This window comes from Cryptomeria japonica, chromosome 7 (genome assembly GCF_030272615.1).
Source record: "Cryptomeria japonica chromosome 7, Sugi_1.0, whole genome shotgun sequence".
NCBI classification, from domain to species: Eukaryota; Viridiplantae; Streptophyta; class Pinopsida; order Cupressales; family Cupressaceae; genus Cryptomeria; species Cryptomeria japonica.
The window spans coordinates 72,688,203-72,706,631 of NC_081411.1; the positions used below are offsets into that span (position 1 = coordinate 72,688,203).

At 35.8% G+C, this 18,429-nt stretch overlaps 1 protein-coding gene across 1 annotated transcript in view; it reads right to left on the reverse strand.

Moving 5' to 3' along the window:
- Positions 1 to 333: 333 nt before the first annotated feature.
- Positions 334 to 18,429, reverse strand: part of LOC131045715 (cold-responsive protein kinase 1-like) — a 38,132-nt gene continuing 20,036 nt past the window's right edge. The window contains exons 2-7 of the mRNA XM_059208235.1: positions 2,750 to 3,046; positions 2,349 to 2,656; positions 1,850 to 2,063; positions 806 to 1,037; positions 555 to 705; positions 334 to 480 (exon numbers count right to left, since the gene is read on the reverse strand). Coding sequence (XP_059064218.1) covers positions 334 to 480; positions 555 to 705; positions 806 to 1,037; positions 1,850 to 2,063; positions 2,349 to 2,656; positions 2,750 to 3,046 — 1,349 coding nt within the window. The remainder of the gene's footprint in view (positions 481 to 554; positions 706 to 805; positions 1,038 to 1,849; positions 2,064 to 2,348; positions 2,657 to 2,749; positions 3,047 to 18,429) is intronic.

An 18,429-nucleotide genomic window follows, 5' to 3' on the forward strand; every position in this document is an offset into this window, starting at 1 on the left:
TCACAGTTAGTGAAACCTTGACACCGGTTCACTTCATCCCATCATACCGGTTCTCCTACTTGAACATCAATAACAACTTCTTCCAATCTTCATACCGCTTCACCTGCACTTATTGACATCAATGACAACATATATTATCATCATATCATCATACCGGTTCATCATATGCCAACAGATAGATGCAAAGGTATTCGATGGCTCTGCTGCTGAGGAGGATCCCAACTGTGATGTGAAGGCCGATGAAACGTACCCCATATAACTTTCTCTCTCCAGAAACGTAAGTTTTACTGGTGTTGCCTCCAGTGACAATGGGGCAAGCATTGATACAATATTTTACATGGACGGTCTCTTTGATGGAGAGTCATGTGTGCACGCAAGAGCAATATTTATAACTTTCAACACCTGTTCTGCATCGAACCTTCCTTTAAACCTTGGATCCACAATACCCAACCCTTCATTTCTTTGATATAGTCTCCACGTCTGCAATAATAAATTTATTTAGAATGGCTACAATCTACTTTGATGAGAAATGAAAACTATAATTAGAGGTATACCCAGGGCAGTAGAAGCTGCATATCAGATGGAAGTCTTGTCTGGATAGACTTTCTACCGCTAATGATCTCCAGAACAACCACTCCATAGCTGTACACATCGGGTTTTTCTGTTAATTGACCATAGACTACATATTCTGGAGCCGTATAACCTCTGCAATATAGTGTATCGAGAGAAATTGATTAATTTGAAGATTATTAAATGAAAATCACTAGGGGAAAAACAGGGCTCATAAAAAACTAGCTATTCTTACAGTGTTCCCCCAACCCTTGTAGTGAGATGGGTTCTGTCATGAGGGAAGAGCCTTGCCAATCCGAAATCTGCAATTTTGGGCTGGAATTTGTCATCTAACAGAATGTTAGCAGCTTTGATGTCTCTGTGCACAATGCGTACATGAGAATGCTCATGGAGGTAAGCCAAACCTCTTGATGTATCCAATATGATGTCGAATCGTACTTCCCAACTTAGGTAAGTTCTTCCTTTACCTGCCATATAAAGTAATTTCGATGTTGTTAACTCGAGATCCTTCCAGATTGGAATGCCGATGATAAAAGAGGAAACAAGATTTTGAAAATACAATTAATATTTTATTTTCCAATACCTATTGAAGAAACAACACTAGTTATGGCTTCTATTTCAATTATTATTGGTTCTTTTTTCACTCAACCTTTCAATTACTAATTTTATAGAAACCAAAAAAATGATAAGTCAAAGTCTACTAATAAATTTCACATGCACAAATAGCCTCCCACTTTACTAATAAATTTCACATGCACAAATAGCCTCCCACTTTACTCTAAGTAATTAGAATCTTTAGATTTTAATCAGAGATATTGTGCAACTGGAGCATTTTTTAATAAGTATTTGACCTTTTTTGGGGTTGTAGTGCACGGCTACTCAGGCATCTTTAAGCAGCTACCAGACAACATTTTGAATTGACTGTTTTTGATGCTGGATCCGACAACCGACATTATTTGATCCAACCGACATTATTACTATCCAATATTCAGAAACCAGAATAATAGCTATAAACAGTCAAATCACATTTCAATAGAACCAATTTTTTGAATTGACTGTTTTTGATGGATCCGACAACCGACATTATTTGATCCAACTGACATTATTACTACCCAATATTCAGAAACCAGAATAATAGCTATAGACAGTCCAATCACATTCCAATAGAACCAAAAAATTGTTGATTTAAAATCTGTGTGCTAGTACGCTTTGTCTAACTGTTTTTGAAGAAAAAGAAAAGGGTATGAAAACTGGAGTAAATGCTATCTAGGATCCTTACCAAAGAGATGCTTATCGAGGCTTCGATTCGCCATGTATTCGAACACGAGAAACCTCTGGTGTTGTAGCGTACAGCATCCCAGCAATGTAACTAGATTCCGGTGAGAGACACTGCTGATAACCTCAATTTCTGTCCAGAAATCGTTTATGACTTTGTTCGACTCACTCGCAAATAGCCTCTTTACAGCTATCTCCTTCCCGCTGTGCAGTGTTCCCTGTAACCTCTCAAATATTTCGTCAGAGCAAAACATTATTTGGTAACTCTCAAATATTTTTACTTTCGGTTTAAATTGACATCATCAAAGTAAAAGATTGCTGGGTAAGTCACAAATATTTCCACGTTCAGGTTAAATTAACATCATCAGAGCAAACGATTGTTGGGTAACTATCAATATTTCCACTTTCAGGTTAAATAGACATAATCAGAGCAAAGGTTGTTGGGTAACTCAAATATTTAAACCTGCAGATTAAATTAACAGAACAAAAGGATTGTTTGGTACCTTATAAACCTGGCCGAAGCCTCCTTCACCAATCTTATTCTTGTAATCAAAATTTCTAGTTGCCTGTCTAAGCTGTTCGTAATCAAACCTCACAGCTTTTTCCCCAAAATTTGGTTCCTCGTTTGTGAAATTACGGCGGAAATCACCTGGCTGGTCTGTGTCCCGCCCTTCACTCACAAAAATGGGTTGTCTGGGTTTGAAATAGGCAAAGTAAGCGGCCACTATTACGACAACTGATCCCCCAGTAATTCCAACAGTAATGCACACAGTCTTCGATTTTGATCCTCCGCGTTGGTCTGTGTTTGTAGCTACGAAATTTAACAGTCAAACAATACGATTTAAGCAAGAAACAATGGAATTCAAAGGTACCTCTTTCAGATTTCGTTACAAAGCTCTGTTACCTGCAAGGCCATTGAGAGAAAAGAAAGATTTCGTGTCGTATCGCAAATAGCAGCCGGCTTCGAGGACTTGACCTTGCTTAGACGGAAGACATATGCCTATATGATTCTGGGCCTGCTCCAGACATGTTTGGCAGCCTTCAGAAGTAAGAGACAGCCAACATTCAGCAAGAGCATATATTTTTGTGGAGGAAGCCGAATCAACCGTCCAAGCAATTGCAAAACTGTTATTTGCCCTTGACAGCTCTTCGCAAGAATTGCTGTGTTCAAAAAGGTTATCGAAGATTTTAATTTGAAATCCTAGACAGTCAGAACATGTGTAGCAAAGATCCCAATAATTTGACATCTTTTCAACAATTTTACAGCTGCCAGTTGTGTAGGAGCATTTGTCAATTGTATGAAACTCTACTGAACATTTAATGAAACGTGCTTGACAAAGAAGCCTTAGAGAACCTTTTTTCCGATATCAGTAACATGTGTTCTAAGTTGGGAAAAAGGGTTGTGACATCCTTAAAACCCATCTCCACGCGTGTAACTTTTTTCACATGCACTTTGAGCTTGGGAAACAACCGTGGTTCCTGATTTCAATTTAATTAGTGTCTGTTTTTTTTTGGTATTAGCTTTTATTAGATTTATTTTTTATTTTTTTATTTTGGATTAGATTAGTAGATATAAATTAAATTTTGTTTATATTTGTAAGAAAACTGATTTATAAATTCAAAAATTTATAATTACATTTTGATTTTAAGTATAATTATTTGTTATCAATTTAAATGTTAAATATTCAAATTAATTCAAAGATATTATATAAAAAAAAAATATTTCATTTGTATCATTCAAAGGTTTATGTAGGGAATGAAGAGAATTACATGACTACTTGAAGCTATGAAAATTGTTAAATCATCTCAAATGGTTAACTGCTAAATAATCTTAAATGATTTTTACTAAGGACAATATCCTTTACACAAATACTCTCACAATATCAATACATAACACCAATTTTTCAACAGTAGGTTTAGATGCCTAAGGAAAATAAGAATATAAAAGCCAAAGACATCAATATTGAATCCATAGGTCAAGCTCAAACCCACAAATCAAAGATTGAATTCATAGCCAAAAAAATACCCAAAGACACTATAATTGTTAATTTAATAGTTGTCATCTAATAGATTTTCAACATAGAATACAAAGACAAATCATGAGCATGGTTTGTTACAAAATATTCTACATCAAACCCTTAGATCTAAGCACATGTATCGTATGTATTAATGTATGTGCTTATTAATGAACATAGAAAACTCAAAGAAACCAATTTCCAGTATAAAACTAATGGCATTGCACTAGAAACAATCTCTTTTGAACTGAATGAATGAAACCCTATTAACCAACATTGGTTATCACAAAAGTATCTCTCTTCACTATTTTTTTTTGATAAAAGTGGATAAAACCATTGAATTATATTAATAAAATTGTTTCTTACATGGTGTCTGGTTCAAAGAGAACTGAAGGGAAAGAATGGTAAGAAAACCCTTCAGTATTGCTCAAATAACACAAGCCTATCTACCCATTACAAGAAGCCCATGGGCCCAATCCACCCAAAAAACCCTTCCCAATTACATAACAAGCCTCATTAGATATAAAGGAAGCTGTCAGAAGAGGCATACAAAAGAAAACTGTGAAAGTAAAACACCAGGTAGGAAAGCACCTATCAAAAAACTAGAATAAGCATCAAAACTGGGTCATCTCTGTCTAAGAAGCACAACTCTCCAAACCACTGATTAGTATGATACCAATAACCATAAGAGAAATTATTATAAGAGAACCGACCAAGACAAATATCGAGAGCAAACATAATAGAATCCAAATAAGGAGAAGGGGATGATGATGAAGACCCCAAGGAACCAGAATAAGACCAAGCCACAGGATGGCCCACAACAACAACCAAAAAATGAGCAATAGGATGAGAAACTATCTCATATACCAAACAATATACATGATCCAATTTCTCAAATACAACCACCATCCTCCAAATCTAACAAAAAATTTCCAAATAAAACAGAGCATCTTATCCAATAAATAATGACACCACAGAAGGAATAGACATAATAAAACCATCAGCCAAACCTAGATATAAACCAAACCAGCAGAGGGATCCTTATGGAAACAACCAAAACCAAACACGAAGCCTCATCGAATGAGAAAAAGCCACTACCAAACCATGATAAGCAAACAACTTGGACGAGGAGTGAGAAAACCAAAATGAACACATGCTTAAACATGACATGAAGAAGCGAAGATGGAAAAAGGATGATAACCAAACAATGATGAGCAAAAGCTAGTATACAGAAACTCATCCCTCACTAATTGCCAAATTGAAAACAATCAGACAAGGACTCTGCCATCTCAACGTGCAAGTGAACAAAGATATGAAAGGTAAATGGAGCAATGATACCCAAGCCTTCCAAACTCTTTAACATGATTACCAATCAAACCATCAACCTGCAATCAGTATAATGATTAAATTATGCCCATAATCAAACCATTAACCTGCAAGAACTTGTAATGATAAAAATATGCTTAGTCAGAGCAACGGTCACACAAAAATGAGCACAAATTAAAAGCCCCAAAAAATGAGTTATTCGAGCCCAAATACTCATGCAGCCACCATACTCACAAAGACATCAATCCCGCACAGAGCCAATTTACTCCCACCCTATGAAATAATGATAGATCAAACACAAGGCCAATTCAAACAAGAAGGATATAGGTCAAGTAAAAAACAACCTCAACATCCTCCTTGCTCCATGATGAGATACTTACCAAATATTCCAACAACAAAGATGTTGGCATAAGGCAAGACAACACCCTCCCTATTGTCATATATGAAAGAAAGACCACACCCAACAAGGAATATGATGAAGGATACAAATTATGACCAAATACCCTTTAAAGAATAATACTAATACAAGAAGTAGGTATGTCCCAAGGATGAACCTCTAAGTACTCAGATCATTCAACAACAACCCTATTGGCCAAGTAATCTGCAATAACATTTATCTCCCTATAATAGTGTGAGATAGTAAAGGTAGAAAAACTCTTCAACTGTGCAAGAATACGCTCTAACAAGTACTGTAGATGCCAGGAAACACATTTCTTAGCAGAGACCGACTGAAAGACCAACATTGAGTCCCCTTCAATAACAATATCTTTAATTTCCAAAGAGATGGAAAGATCAAGACCAAAAGATAACACTTGAAATTCCACAACATTATTAGAGCCAACACAAATATATTTCCCCACAACTTTAACAATCTTAGAATAATGATCAAAGATGGCCACCCCAATTCTTGATTTCCCTAGATTACCCTTAGAGGCCCCATCAAAATTTAACTTAAACGAGAATCATGGGGGGAGGCATCCATTTAGCCATTCGAAGTTTGACAAGTGAAGACAATCCAGATGTTAAAGCCCCATGGGAAGTAATAACACAAAGTGAACACCATTTCCATGTTATCCAATTATCCCAATGAGAAAAGGACCTCAGATGTTCCAAATTTTTGAAGATGTAAGAAAGCACCACCTCAGAAATGGAGGATAGGATTTTGTCAAGAACTTCTTCTAATGAAGCTGATTTATGCTTAACAATCCTAGAGTTCCTCTCCAACTAGATGTTCCAGACAACAATAGAAGGTACCACTATCCAAAGAGAGGAATAGAAAGAGGATGAGTACAACAAAGGCCAAGCCATGAAATGCAACAATAAATTAGAACTAATAGCAGAAGACCAGCCAAGAATTCCAAACAACCAATACCACCAATCTAGAGAAAACGGACAAAGAAAGAACACATGATCCATGGTTTCCATACAATATCCACAAAATACATAAGAGAAAACTGCAGTAATCCCAAGCCTATCCAATCTCATCCTAGTGAGAATTCTATCCTGAACTGCCAACCAAGCAAAAGACTTGACTTTAGGAAGACAAGCCGAATGCCAGAAAAGCTTAGCAGGACAAGAGGAGGAAGAAGAGGACTCAAACAAAGATTTATACCCCTCCTTTACTAAGTAAGAGCCTAAGGCACTCCTAGTCCACACCAAGGTATCCTCTTTATCTTGGAACACAAGAGATCTTTTTTGGAGCTCCGCCTCAAAAGCTACTCTGAGATCATTATCAATGGGAAGAAAAGTATTAGCCTTCCATCTAGCTACTAGGTAAGGACCTGAAGAATCAATGTCAACATAATTTGCAACAAAAACTCCCCAAAGACCTAAAAGAATATTAGGTAAATGAGACTAGTCCTAAATGGAAGATAATGCAGCGTGACCGTTTCAAACTTCATCCCAAAACCGAGCCTTCTTCCCATTATGGACAACCCAAGAAAGGTGCCAAAGAATAACCAATCTACAACTAACCAGAAAGTTCCAAAAAGATGATCCTTTAGGAAGAGATGAGGCTGTGAAAATCCTTTCTCTAGCCCCCCCCCTTAAGTACTTAGTAAACATAATGGAAGCCCATTTACTTAATGGGTCCGAGTATAATTTCCAAACAAGTTTATCCCTTAATGCTTTGTTCTTGGATACTAAATCTTGAATAGCTACTCCTCCCATCTCTTTAGGATGGCAAAATTTATCCCATGCTAGAAGGGGAAGCTTCTTCTTGCCCCCAATTTTATCATTCCAAAGAAAGGACCTTAAGGATACCTTAAGATCTTGGACAACTTTGGGCAGAGTCTTCAAAATAGACATCAAGTATGTAGGAATGGCATTAAGAATTGATTTAATTAAAAGAATCTTACCAGCCAATGTGAGCCATTTATGATTCCAAGAAGAAATTCTAGAAGATATCGCATGAACCACTTTATCCCAAAAGGAAGCCTTGTCCGAGCCAACAAAAAAAGGGATGCCTAAGTGCTTACAAGGAAAGGCCCCCACTTGGAAGCCCCAAAATTGAGTGAGTCTATCCTTAACCAGGGGGGACACATTCAAAAAGAAAACCTTAGACTTCAACTCATTAACTTTCTGACTAGAAAAAGAAGAGTAATCAGTAATAATCGTTTTGATAACTCTGGCCTCTATCAAGGAGGCATAACCAAATAGAAGGGTATCATCCATGAAAAGACAATGGGATTGAGAAGAAGGATACCCATCTATTTTAATGCCACTCCACTTACCAGATGCTCTAGCATAAGAAATGGCCATACTTAAAGCCTCTGCCAAAAGTATAAACAAAAAAGGAGAAAGACGATCCCCTTGCCTAACCCCCCGAGAGGAAGAAAAAAACCTCGAAGGGGAGCCATAAATCAGAACTAAGAAACAAGTAGAAGATATACAAGAAACAACCCATTTAACCCAACTATGCACAAACCGAAACCAATTCAAAATAGCAACAAGGGACTGCCAGTTAACTCGATCATAAGCTTTGAGCATACCAAGTTTAAGAAACATAGCTAGAGTCCTTTGTCGCGAAATGGAGTGCAAAATCTCATGAGCTAGAATCACACCCTCTAATGTTTCCCTACCAGGCACAAAGCCACCTTGATCAATGTAAACTATCTTGGGAAGGACCCTGGCCAGCCTAACCAAGATTTCCTTGAAAATAATCTTATATAAAGTATTACAAAGGGCAATAGGGCGAAAATCAAAAAAGGAGCTAGGGTTACCCACTTTCAGAATAATGGCAATAAGAGTAGTATTGAGTTCTTTCAAAATCGTTCTATTCCTCCTAGATTCTTCCAAGGCTAGTAGGACATCATTCCCTACAAAGTCCTAATACCTTTGAAAAAATAAAGCCATGAATCCATTAGGACCCAAAGCCTTTTCCGAATGCATGGAAAAGACCACATCTCTTAGCTCATCCAAAGAAAAGGGAGCCATAAGAATCCTATTATCCTCTTGACTAACAAGAGGGGGGACCAAATTAATAAAAGTATTATGTAAGGAAACAGGCTCAACCAAGAGCAGAGACTTGAAAAAGCTAACTACTTTAGAAGCAATAGCATCCTCATTTGACAAACTCCTCCCATTAGAATCAATAATACAAGATATTCTATTACATTGCCTCCTAATCTTAGTTGAAGAATTAAAGAATTTGGTATTCCTATCACCCTCTAATAACCAAAGATCCCTACATTTGTGCCTACAATAAGATTCTTCCCTTGCCAAAACTTCTTCCAATTGGGATTTGAATAATTTAAGCCTATCAAAGGCCAAAGGAGTCATACCCAAGCTGAGAATAGTCTTGTTAGCCTGTTCTATTTGTTCCTAAAGCCTAGCTTTTTTCCTAAAAAATATTCTTGAAATGTAAAGAATTCCAAACTCTAATCTTATTTTCTAAGTAAGCCAATTTCTTAACTATCTGATACATCCTTGATCCATAAATACGTGGAGCAAACAACCACCATTGTTTTAACAAAGGCAAAAAAGATTGATCCCTAAACCACATCAGTTCAAATTTGAAAGGAAGCTTCCTAGGAGCCCTATCCTCAAGTATAGAAAACATTATAGGAAAGTGATCCGACCTAGTGAAAGGGAGGACTAAGGAAACAAAATCATGTCTAGAATTATACTAATTTTTAGATACCAAAAACCGGTCTAATCTTTCAGCAATTTGACAAAAATATTTTTGCATATTGGTCCATGTGAAAGGACCATTGTGAGGTTTACAATCAACTAAATTCAAATTACTGATAAAGTGGCAAAAATCTGTAATAATATGCTTCTAGGAATGATCCCCCCAACCTTCTCTTATAGACAAGAAATAGCATTAAAGTCACCCCAAAAAATCAGGAAGGCATCGAACAAAGGAGAAGCAATGGAGGCTAAACTCTCCCAATGTTTCCTATTTTCCATCATACTAGAAGGACCATATATATTAAAAAGCCAAAATTCAGTATCTGATAACCTACTCTTAACTAGTCCAAGCATCCAATTGGATGAGGAAGCAAGCAAAGAAAAATCCACACTAGAGTCTTTTCAAAGAAAAGCAAGTCCTCCTGAAGCCCCTAAACAGGAAGAAGCACAAAATTTCCAAGATTTCGAACAGGAGAATAACAAATCTGCAAAAGATAAATTTAACTTAGTTTCTTGCACCATCACAATATCACACTTCATTAAGTCCAATTGGGACTTAATCAAGTGTGTTTTGTTAGGGGTGTTTAAGCCCTTAACATTCCAAAATATAATCTTCATTGGCTTAGAGGGGAGGCATCAACTCCCCTCTTTTCACAATAAGAATTCTTAGAGACCTTTCCCTTAATAAATTCCTTTTGAAGACTCCTTTTGGAAGCCAAGGCTCTTGTAATCGGTAGATTGAAAGGCTTGTTGGACTACTTCTTTTTGGAAGATTCGAAAGAAGAAAGAAGAGTTGATTGGATATCAACATTAATTTCCAGCCATGTCTTCATATGTTTAGGCTTCCGACCCATCTTTACAGGAGTAGTAAAAGGAAAAGCGGGAGAGAGTGGGGACTAAATCAAGGGTAAACCATTGAAGCCAAGAGGTGCAGGTTCAACAAGGACCTTATCCTTGCCTTGTTCGAAGCCCTCAATCCCAATGGAATCCAAAGGAACGCCAAGAACCTGTTGGTATTATGGATGACTTTATCATGTGTTGGATTGGTTTTGTCATTTATGTCAACACTTGTCTTCTTGGAGGTTTACATTATGTTCACTGGTATGGTTAGTGGCTTTTGCACAGTCACCGGTATGTGTTCACCGACAACGATGATGACTTGTTATCATCTGGAGATCATTTTGTTATGTCGAAGACATGGACTGGAAGTTTGGATTTGGTGTTTTTATTATTGGTCTAATCGGGTTGACAGATTTGCCTTCATCGATGGATTGGTCTAGGTTATGGACTGGTAATCCATATCAACATGACATGTTATGGAGATTGTTTATTATTGGATATTGTGGTAAATGTATTGAGCCGACATGTTGTATCGCATCAAGAATTATTTGTAATTGATTTAAATGTAATATCTTTAGTGAGCCGACCTATTCATTTGGTCTTAGGTTTTGTATAAATTATTGTAAGATCTTATTGAAGATCAGGATATGGTTATGGTATGAGTGTATTCGGATATTGAAGAGCGAAAATAAGTAGATCCTTTTGCGAATCATGCAAACATTATTTGAAGGTTATGAAGGTGTTTTGAGACTCATATTCAGAGCTTAACTGGTACTGAATCCAACATTGGAGATTCTATTTTGAGTAGTACATTATCATTGGATTTAACCATCCAATTGTGTAGTCAGTGTGACTCCTATTTTGTGATTGAGCAGTGAGCTCTAGGCAGTTGGCCTTTCTGCATGTACAGACCCCATTTGTATACACATACTATCTACAGTAGTATCATCTGATTGTGGGTAAGGTTTCCCACCGTGGTTTTTCCCTTATCGGGTTTCCATGTCAAAATCTCTATGTTATGTGTTGTGTATGTTATTTCTCTTTATGTTTCATGCATTAAGTTAAACCGGTACTGCTATATCTGTTAATCTATTTTACTGACACTTAAGTTTGATTTATCGATATTAAGTTTAAACTGGAATAACTTGCATTTGGATTACAATTTATTGATAAACGGTTGACAACTAATTCACCCTCCCCTCTCTTTTTTCCTTCCTCGGACCTAACAATTGGTATCAGAGCTAAGTCCTCTTTTTGCAGAAGCCTAACAGCTTGAGGAGATCATATGGCAACAAATATTTTCAGGAAGGACAGTCCAAAGCTTGATGGAGCTAACTATGGCATATGAAAGATCAGAATGGAAACACATTTGAACTGCATTCGAAGAGATATATGGGATGTTACAAAGAATGGCTATGTTTCTCCTATTTTGAATCAAACTCATCCACCAACATTGGCTAAGGACATGGACATTGATTGCAAAGCAAGAGAAGCTCTTCTAAGCGCATTATCAGATCAGAAAATCATGGGATTATTAAACCGATCTACTGCTAAAGCTATTTGGGATAAACTGGAAACAATGAATGAAGGAGATACCATTGTCAAGATTTCAAAATTAGAATGTTACCGAGTCAGGTATGAAAGTTTAAAAATGGAAGAAGATGAAATAATTTCTACATTTATGGAAAGAGGTAATGAAATTGTTTTAGGAATACAATGCTGTGGATGATCCTTAAGTGAAGATGAAATTGTCTCTAAATTTTTAAGAGAATTGCCACCGGCTTAGAAAATGAAAGTGACTGCTATTAATGAAATGAGAACAATGCTTAATACTTCAATTTCTAGAGATACTTTGGTTGGAAAACTTTCAACATTTGAGCTCGATGAATTTGGTCTTGTTGCTACTATAAAGACTGAGTTATCTTTCAAAGCATCATCATCATCATCACCATCATCATCATCTGAGAAAACTGATTGGAAAGCACTTTATGCAAAAGAACTTGAAGATATGAGGAGAGAAAATGAAGAACTTGAAGAACTTGAAGCACTATTTGCAAGGAAAATGCCTAAAGGTCTAGCAGGAAGTAAGTATGAAGGTAAAGCACCTTTCAAATATTTTAATTGCAATAAAGTTGGTCATATGGCATCTAAATGTCTTGATAGACATGCAAGACTAAGGGAGGAAGCAAAAAGATCATATAAACCTACCTTGAATATTAGAGATATAGATTTAAGAAAAACACAAATAAGTCATGTTACTATGTAGATGAAAGTATTACAGATGACTCAGACGAAGATCCAACAGATAATGGATGGGCTTTTGTTGCAATAAAAGAAGATCAACCGGCACCTATTGTCAAACTGGTAGAGCAGGCACGACAACAAAAAATGAAGAAAAAGATGAATGGATTATAGATAGTGGATGCTCGCATCATATAACTGGTGATAAAAGAAGATTCTTATCTTTTCAAGAAATTTATGGAGGTCTAGTAAGGTTTGGAGATGATAAAGATTGTTTAATCAAATGAAAAGGCACTATATCTTTGGATGGTAAGCACAATACTGACAATTTTTATTATGTAGAAGGTTTAAAGAATAATCTTTTGAGTGTTGGTTAGTTAGTGGAAAAAGGATTTCAGTTATAGTTCAAGAATGAGAAATGCAAAATCATAAACAAAACTGGATTGGAGATTGCAACCTGTAATCAGACTAAAGGTAATATCTTTCACTTGAATACTAGTGATAAAACATGTTTGATTGCACACATTGATGAAAGTTGGTTATGGCATAAAATACTCTATCATGTGAATTTTGATTGCATTGTAAAAATCAGTTCAACTAAGGCAGTAAGGGATTTACCTAAGATTGTAAAACCTCATAATCTGGTATGTAAGGAATGTCAAATGGGAAAGCTAGTTAGAACAACATTTAAGAGAATTAATGAGAAGTCCAATAATATTCTTTATTTAATTCATACTGATTTATGTGGTCCAACAAGAACAAGAAGTCTACAAGGAGATAAATACTTTATGCTAATAATTGATGATTATTCTAGAATGTGTTGGGTTATTTTTCTCAAGGAGAAATCAGAAGCTTTTGGAAGATTCAAGATATTCAAGGCAATGGTAGAGAATTAAATCAAAAGGAAAATCAAATGTTTGAGATCAGATCAAGGAGGAGAATTTACATCTAGGGAATTTAATGCATTCTGTGAAGTGAATGGAATCAAAAGACAACTATCAACACCCCGGACACCCCAACAGAATGGAGTTGTGGAAAAAAAGAACAAAACTATTCTAGATGCAACAAGAACAGTGTTAATGGAAACAAATCTACCTCATGTGTATTGGAGAGAAGCAGTGAATACAACGGTTTATACTTTCAACAAAGTTCACATCAAAAGTGAAATCGGTAAGACCCCTTATGAACTATGGTTTGGTCATATTCGTACTCTTAATTATTTTAGAATATTTGGAGGCAAATGTTATATTAGAAGAGATGTGTATATTGGCAAGTTTGATCCTAGAAGTGATGAAGGAATATTTCTTGGTTATTCATCTAAAAGAAAGGCATATAAATGTTATAATAAAAGGTTATAGAAAATCATTGAGAGTACTAATGTGAAGATAGATGAACACTTTAGAGGAGATTCAAGATCTGTAGAACTGACAGTTGAAATGATTATAGATGAACTGACACAGATTGCACCGGTACAGAATGAAGACCCAGTCACACCGACATCATCAGAAAACTCAACTGTGATTGAAGAACAATAGCCTGTGAATGTTAATCAGATCAATCCCAGGTATGTAAGATTGAATCATTCGGAAAATCAGGTAATTGGAAATAAGAATCAAGGTGTTATGACTAGAGGAAGACTTGCAAATGAAGAGGTATAATTTCTCAAGTTGAACCAACATCTGTTATTGAAGCATGTAAGGATGAACATTGGATAAAAGGAATGGAAGATGAATTAGAACAAATTGAAAAGAACAACACTTGGTCATTAGTTCCCCGACCTAAAGACAAAAATGTAATTGGAACTAAATGGGTATATAGGAATAAACTAATGAAGATGGAGAAGTAATCAGAAACAAAGCAAGATTTTAATGAAGATGGAGAAGTAATCAGAAACAAAGCAAGATTAGTTTGTAAATTTTATTCACAGAAAGAAGGAATTGATTATAATGAAACCTTTGCATCAACAGCTAGAATTGAAGTAGTTAGACTATTTCTTGCATTTGCAGCCTATAAGAACTATAAAGTTTATTAGATGGATGTAAAATGTGCATTTTTGAATGGAGATCTTGAGGAGGAAGTTTACATTGAACAACCTGGTGGACTTTCTTTGACTGATAATAAGGATATGGTTTGTAGGTTAAGGAAAGCTTTATATGGATTAAAGCAAGCTCCTAGAGATTGGTATGCTAGATTGGATAAATATCTTTTGAAGCTTGGTTACACAAAAGGTAATGCTGACAACAATTTATATTACATAGTTACCAATGATGATATTTTAGTTATTGAAGTCTTTGTAGATGATATCATTTTTGGAGGTGAAGATAGACTATGTAAGGACTTTGCTAATTAGATGAAAAAAGAATTTGAAATGTCTATGATTGGAGAGAAATTTGTTTTTAGGTGTGTAGATTTCACAAATAGATAAAGGTATATTCATATGTCAAACAAAGTACTTAAAGGAACTTTTGAAGAAATTTGGTATGGAAAATTCCAAACCGGCAAGTACTCCTATGACTACAAGTGACAAATTGACATTGAAGGATGTTTCAGCTCTTATTAATCCAAAAAGGTACAATTCTATGATTGGAGGTTTACTGTATTTGATAGAAACAAGACCTGATATAATGAATGTAGTATGTATTGTTTCAATATTTCAAAGCAATCCTAAAGAAAATCATGAATCAACAGTTAAAAGGATTTTTTGTACCTACAAGGCACAACAAATCTTGGTTTATGGTAACCTAAAATTTAAAATTTTGATTTATGTGCATACACTGATGCAAATTGGGCAGGAGATGTAGATGATAGAAAGAGTACCACTGGTGGTGAATTCTTTCTTGGTAATAGATTGATTTCATGGATATGCAAGAAGCAGACTTATACATCATTATCAACAACAGAATCAGAATATGTTGCAGCAACAACTAATTGTACTCAGGTATTATGGATTAAGAAAAGGTTGAAGGATATAAAGGTAAAATGCAAAGAACCAATAATCATTTATTGTGATAACTCAGCAGAAATTGATATATCAAAGAATCTGGTATTTCACTCTAAGACAAAGCATGTTTCCATTAAGTAAATTTTTTTGAAAGAGAATGTTGAAGCAAATGAAGTGAAATTGGTTTATCTGAATACTAAAGAGAAAATTGCAGATATCTTTACAAAGCCTTTGCCTAAGGAAACATTTGAATATCTCAGAGAGCAGCTTGGAGTAATTTCCCCACCAACAGAGACTTTGATGTTGAAGATTGGCATCAAACTGGTAGGAACTAACAGAAAAATCTTTTTCTAGCTTTGATGGAGGAGAGCTACTTCTTAGGGGGAGTAGTTAGCAGAATGTTAAGTTTTTAATTCTTAATTGCTTTGGCATTTGATGTCAAAGGGGGAGAGATATCTATGGAAAACAATTATTTCTTGGGGGAGAGATTATTCATTAAGGGAGAGATATACTCTTTGGATATATGTATTTTTGGTTTTGGTTCTGTAACAAACTTTGTATTGATCTATCTTTGGGAGATTGATTGGTTTACTGGTTTTGGCATTCTATTTTTGGCACTTAGATGTTTTTCCATCTAGCATTGCCATCAATGCCAAAGGGAGAGATTGTTTGTATTATGGACGACTTTGTCATGTGTTGCATTGGTTTTGTCATTGATGCCAACACTTGTCTTCTTGAAGGTTTACATTATGTTCACCCGTATGGTTAGTGGCTTATGCACAGTCATCGATATGTGTTCACCAGTAGGTTATAATATTCACCGGCAACAATGATGACTTGTTATCATCTGGAGATCATTTGGTTATGTTGAAGACATGGATTGGAAGTTTGGATTTGGTGTTTTGCTTATTGGTCTAATCAGGTTGACAGATTTGACTTTACCGACAGATAGGTCTAGGTTATGGACCGATACTCTAGATCAGCACGACATGTTATGGATATTGTGTATTGATTGGATATTGTGGTAAATGTATTGAGTCGACATGTTGTATCACATCAAGACTTATTTGTAATTGATTTAAATGTAATATCTTTAGTGAGCCGACTTATTCATTTGGTCTTAGGTTTTGTATAAATGATTGTAAGATCTTATTGAAGATCAGGATATGGTTATGGTATGAGTGTATTCATTGAAGAGCGAAAATAAGCAGATCCTTGTGCGAATCACACTGACATTATTTGAAGGTTGAAGGAAGGTTATGAAGGTGTTTTGACACTCATGTTTAGAGCTTTTAACCGATAGTGAATCCACCATTGGAGATGCTATTTGAGCAGTACATTATCATTGGATTTAACCATCCAATTGTGTAGTCAGTGTGACTCCTATTTTGTGATTGAGCAGTGAGCTCTAGGGAGTTGGCCTTTCTACATGTGCAAACCCCATTTGTATACACATGCTATCTGCAGTAGTATCATCTGATTGTGGGTAAGGTTTCCCACCGTGGTTTTTCCCTTATCGGGTTTCCACATCAAAATCTTTGTGTTATGTGTTGTGGATGTTGTTTCTCTTTACGTTTCATGCATTAAGTTAAACCGGTATTGCTATATCTGTTAATCTGTTTTATCGACACTTAAGTTTGGTTTACCGACATTAAGTTTAAATTCGAATAACTTGCCTTTGGATTACAATTTATTGATAACCGATTGACAACTAATTCACCCCCCCTCCTCTTAGTTGTCCTTCGCACGACCTAACAAAACTAAAGGAACCATTGCCCTTTCCGGATTAAGAAATTGAAAAGGGTTATTTCTAGGGAAAGAAGATAAGTCATTATCCAACTTGCCTAAGTCAGCTGAAATCGAAGTTATTATTCTGTCACCTAATTAAGAATTTAGAGAAATGTTATTACTGCTAACAATGTTTTGCACCTGATAAATAAGCTAATCATCTGGAGAAATAAGAGGATTATCAACCTCCTATGGGGCCTTTTTGTTCTTATCCAAACTAGCAGGACTAATAGACAAAGGAGGTCCCTTAGAAACCGACATATTTTTCTCCAAACCCCCAAGTTTTGAAGTTAAATTACCAGCATTAGACAAACAATTAACATTATTCACATAGGTAACCTTATCAAAGCCCAAGAAATGAGAAGGAACAAAGCAGTTAGCTAAATCTAGATTAATCCCAGATGAAATATTTTTATCCAAAGGAGGAATAACATAAGCAATATGTGAATCCTTAATAGCAGTTTGCACCTTATTCCAAGAGAAAAATTCAAGATTTCTATCAATTGAAGAATCAAGGGCTCTTGAAGCAAATTTAATCTTCTTCATATCAAAAAACAAAGGTGAACCCATAACAACTGAAGTACGAACAAACTCCACTGAATCCCTAATAAGGCCTCGACGCCATATACTAGAAGAGGACCAAACAATGCAAGTTCTAGGAGGATAAACATTTGCAACAATTAATACACAAATTTTGACCACAAAATAGCCATCCTCAAAAACAAAATGTGACAATAAAAACTTGCTAATTGAATCCTCAATTTTCCTTAAGATATCAGATTCAACAAATTCAGAGGGAAACATAGGGAGTTTGAACCAAGAAGGGACCTATTTAGTGGTAACCCAAGAGGGCTCAAAGAAGGGCTTCCAAGTTTTTACAAAAATCAAATTTTTAAAGATCACGAGCCTTCTTTCCCAAAGTCATATTAGAGACATCAATCAAGAGTATCAGGAGCCATACAGACTTCAACTTCAATGACATCTCAGGATTTGACAGCAGGCGAACAACTTCCCCTAAAAATTCCTTCGGCGAAGGAACACCCGACATCTGCTTTGCCCTAGTTTCCTTATTTACCATTCCCTGTCGTGCCTTATTCCTAGCTTGGGAATCCCTAACATTTGCAGCTCATGTGTCATATCGCCGAACAACAAGAGCCTTGGTTCCCGTATTTTGGCCCCGACCCCCAAACTGACGAAAAAACTTCGAAAATAACTAGAGGATGGGAAAGAACGAAAATATCGTCTGGGATTTTTAACCCAAGATAAACCCTCATTACCATCACAATAACCATGGTGAGGAAG